We start from the raw sequence: 4246 nt of genomic DNA on the forward strand, positions 1-4246 counted from the left end.
TTCGGTGTCCATGGGATTGAGGCCTCCCTGTCTCACTCGACCCCTCCAGCTACACAAGCATAAGGACCATTTCTGCTTTGTTCAACGCGGTACACAAAGTACCCGACACAGTGTTTCAGACATAGGAAATCTGTCAAATACTTGCTGAATAATGTTGAAGAATGAATGGATGAATGAATGAATGAAGATTTTTATAAAGCCCACTCAGCACTCTGAATGTTCTAGAGTATCTGGATTAAACCAGAGCTAAAGAAATTACCATTATATTGACTCTGCACAAAATATTTAGCTTTATTCTAGAGAAATGGAGGGTGTCCACTGCTCTTCTAAGAGACAGAACAGCCCCGTGTAACTGTATGTCCTACAAAAATGTGATTAATTGCATCACGTGCTGCCTTCTTTCTAAGAGTTATCTGAAATTACCTCTTCCTATTCTTATCAGGGCTTCTTTTTCTTCTATGAACAATTGGCTATCCTCCAATTACAGGCAATGTGAATTATGTAAGCAACATTCCTCATTTTCACATAACCAATAGAAAGCTCAGAGCTGAAATTCTGACCCACATATGAAAAAACAAAAGGATGTTTAAGCAAGCATAAAGCGTACTTCTTGACTTACTTTTTTCTTTTTCTTTTGTTTTTGGTTTTTTTTTTTTTTTTTTGTAGACAGAGTGTCACTCTGTAGTTCAGGTTGGGCTTAAATTCACTGTGTAGTCAAGCTGACCTCAAACTCACAGTCATCCTCTATCTCAGCCTCCCAAGTGCTGGGATTACAAGTGTATGCCATCACACCTGCCTCCTTGACTTAACTTTCAAAAATATTTATCTATTTTCCTTTTGCCCTTACTTTCCTACTTATACTTTATGGTATTTCATTTATGGCATTAAAATACATCAAATAAAAAAGGAATTAATGGGGCTAGGGATATAGCTCAGCTGTGCAGTGCCTCCCTGGCAAGCGTGAGGTCCTGAGTTCCATTCCCGATACCCCCACAAAAAGGGAATTAATATGTATTACGTACATGTTCCAATACCCCTAAGAAATGTAAACACGTATTACATACACTAATAAAAAAACATAAAATAGTTTTCAAAACAATACATATAATTATCACACAGTAAGACATGAAATATAAATTCAGACATAATTCTCTGAGTTCAAAGGACCAATGTTTTATATTAAAAGCTAATGCTAGTGAGCCCAGGTTTTGTGACACACACCTGTAATCCTAGTATTCAGGAACCTGAGGCAGGAGGGTTGCTGTGAGTTCAAGGCCTGCCTGGGCTGCATAACAAGATACTGTCTCAAAAAACAAAGTAAATGCTGGAATAGTAGACACAGAGGCTGCTTTTAGCAATTATGAATTATGCTGCTATAAACATGGGTACACATGTATCGCCATAATACGATGTCTTTAACTCTCTTAGGAAGATGCCTAGAAGGGGAATAGCTGGGTCAAATGGAATTCTAATTTGGGGGAGGGGGGGAATTGAGGTTTATTTTTAGTAATCTCTGTAAATCCGAGTCATCTGTAGGAAAATGGATGCAACTGGAGACTATAACATTTAGTGAAATTAACAAAACACACATGAGCCACCCAAATTATAAATAAAGAGCAAAATAAAAGGTAGATAGTAAGAAGTAGGGAGTTAGACCAAGAGATGGGGCGAGTGGATAAAAAAGGGAAGTAAGCTGTGCTATGTACACCTACTAACCACACACAAGGAATGTAAATACCGTGTAACACAAACATGTACTAATAAACATTGTTTTGAAAGTTAATGCTGAGAGTTATTGCAGAAATACATATCTCAAGACATGTGACTAGGGCACTAGTATAGGACTGGGACAGAATCTAAAGGAGAGAAGCCACCTGGAACTCAGGCATCTGGAGTCACCTGACAGGTGTTTGATTAATGTGGTAAAGGCGGGCATGGTGCCCACACTGGACTGATGACTCCAAGAGGCTGTTTACTGAGACGCGACAGCGAGAGGCTTTGAGGACGTACATATTAGATACAAGGGGGAATATGACATCCTCTATCACTTACCCGGTAAACACCTAAAAGAGCTATTCACAGCCTGAGTGCATCACTAAGCGACTTGCTATGACCCAGTGAGACATACTGGATTTGAAAAGCTAGTGAGTTATATAAGCAGAGATCCATCCTTGGCTTGGGACTACACCTCTTGAGATTCAAACACGAAGAGATTTGGGAAGATAAGTCTTTCCAGTTGGTCAAGTCTCAAACCATCTTCATAATTTGTCCATTTTCCCATCTTAGAGGCCATTGTGATTTAGCTTAGTCCTTTTATTCCTATGTAGAACTCCATCCACAGATACCTTCTTTGGTTTTCACAACACTGAATGAAAAATTAGTTCCAAGTTTTATCACTGCCTTTTTCCTTCATTTAAGAAAAACAGCTGCACTTTCATAATTTCATGATTTTTTGTGATTCATTTGCTTGATAAATATTGTTTGTAAACCTAGGATAAGCCAGGAGCTATACTTGAAATGGCCTAGAAATGAACTGATAACAACCAATGTATTAAATATCTGGAAGCTGACAGAATCATCGGGGCAGTAACCCTCTTCTCACAATGATGCTAAATACACTACTGTGATGCATAAATTTTAAAGCAGAATTCATATTCCTTAGAGATTTTTATAAGGACAATAAGATATCAATCACCTTACTGTTTTTATTCAGACTTTTAGAAAGAGCACCCAGGAGCAGCCATGAAGAACACAGAATCATTTTCATAAATAAACTTAGAAACCATTTTCCAATAACTGGAATGATTGAATACACTTTTGCCTAAAGTAACAATGAAAGCAAACCCCATCTGAGATTAATAAGGAATTTTCTCATCTGCCTCTTCTCTGTGACTACTGGATGCAGGTCCGGTCTTTGACCTACCTTACCCTGGAAAGCCTGACAGACTTCAGACACATCTCAGTGGGACCCTTTGAGAAAGAGTAGAATGATTTTGTCCCGGATCTGTTTGGTCTTTACTCCATAAACAATAGGGTTGAGTGCAGGAGGGATGATTACATAAAGGTTGGCAAACATAATGTGAAACGTAAGTGGGACATTATGGCCAAAGCGATGGGCAAGAATAGAGAAGAATGCTGGTACGTAGAACATGAGGATGACACAGACGTGAGAACCACAGGTTCCAAGAGCTTTCTGTCGGGCGTCACGGGAAGGGAGGTGAAAAACAGCACACAGGATGAGAGTGTAGGAGACAGCAATTAGGACCACGTCTATAATCACCGTCATGATGGGAACACAGAAGCCATACCAGATGTTGATGGAGATATCAGCACAAGCAAGCCTGGCAACACCAATATGCTCACAATATGTGTGGGCGATGATATGTGTCCTGCAGAAAGGCAGTCGATTCACAAGGAAAACACATGGGACAAAAACACAGAAACTTCGGAAAGAGATGCCTACACCAATTTTAACAATAGTTTTGGAGGTCAAAACGGTGGTGTATCTCAAGGGTGAGCAGATGGCCACATAGCGGTCAAATGCCATGGCCAGTAGTATAGCCGAGTCCAGGACAAAGCTGTAGTGCAAAAAGAACAACTGGGTGAGACAGCCAGGAAAACTGATTTTCTGGGGACCAAACCAGAAGATGCTAAGGGTTTTGGGGACACACGTGGTGGACAGTACAAGGTCAGTGGTTGCCAGCATGGAAAGGAAGAAGAACATGGGAGCATGAAGACTGTGCTCCACCACAATGAGATAGAGAAGGACACCATTGCCCACAATGGCCACTAAATAGATAAAGCAGAAGGGGATGCTGATCCAGACATGGTACTGTTCCAGTCCAGGGATGCCCGAAAGAGTGAAGGGGCCTGTATGGTAGGCACTCAGGTTGAACGTGGCCATTGGGATATGATGAATAGTTTCTCAGTCCTAAAAACAAATTGTACATAATGAATATGAGAAAATGGTATGGTGATTCTTCCTCTAACCCTTCCTCAGGGACAGGAATAATAACATATATATTAATGTTAATATATATTATATATATTAATAACAATGTTTAAGAGGAGATAATTAATGACTATAAATTCCTACTATACAACCAATGCCAATAAGAATCTTATTGGCATTACTTTATTTAAGCAACCTTCTAGAATATATATGTTCACCCACTTCACCTTTGTGTTTTTAACAGAAACTGAAATTCTTATTTTTTTATTTTAACAATTAAAACAACTAATAACA

The 4246-nt window shown here is 39.3% G+C and overlaps 1 protein-coding gene across 1 annotated transcript; it reads right to left on the reverse strand.

Annotated features, from left to right (window-relative positions):
- Positions 1-2959: 2959 nt before the first annotated feature.
- Positions 2960-3904, reverse strand: LOC102007220 (olfactory receptor 52H1-like). Its single transcript, XM_005380497.1, has one exon. It carries the CDS (start codon positions 3902-3904, stop codon positions 2960-2962), a length of 945 nt encoding a protein of 314 aa, XP_005380554.1.
- Between the last annotated feature and the right edge of the window lie 342 nt (positions 3905-4246).

Source organism: Chinchilla lanigera, unplaced genomic scaffold (assembly GCF_000276665.1).
Source record: "Chinchilla lanigera isolate Chin_1 unplaced genomic scaffold, ChiLan1.0 scaffold00013, whole genome shotgun sequence".
In the NCBI taxonomy this organism is placed as follows: domain Eukaryota; kingdom Metazoa; phylum Chordata; class Mammalia; order Rodentia; family Chinchillidae; genus Chinchilla; species Chinchilla lanigera.

Bases quoted from the DNA above. Each gene is read 5' to 3' on its own strand.
- LOC102007220 (XM_005380497.1), bottom strand. From the start codon at position 3,904: ATGGCCACGTTCAACCTGAGTGCCTACCATACAGGCCCCTTCACTCTT.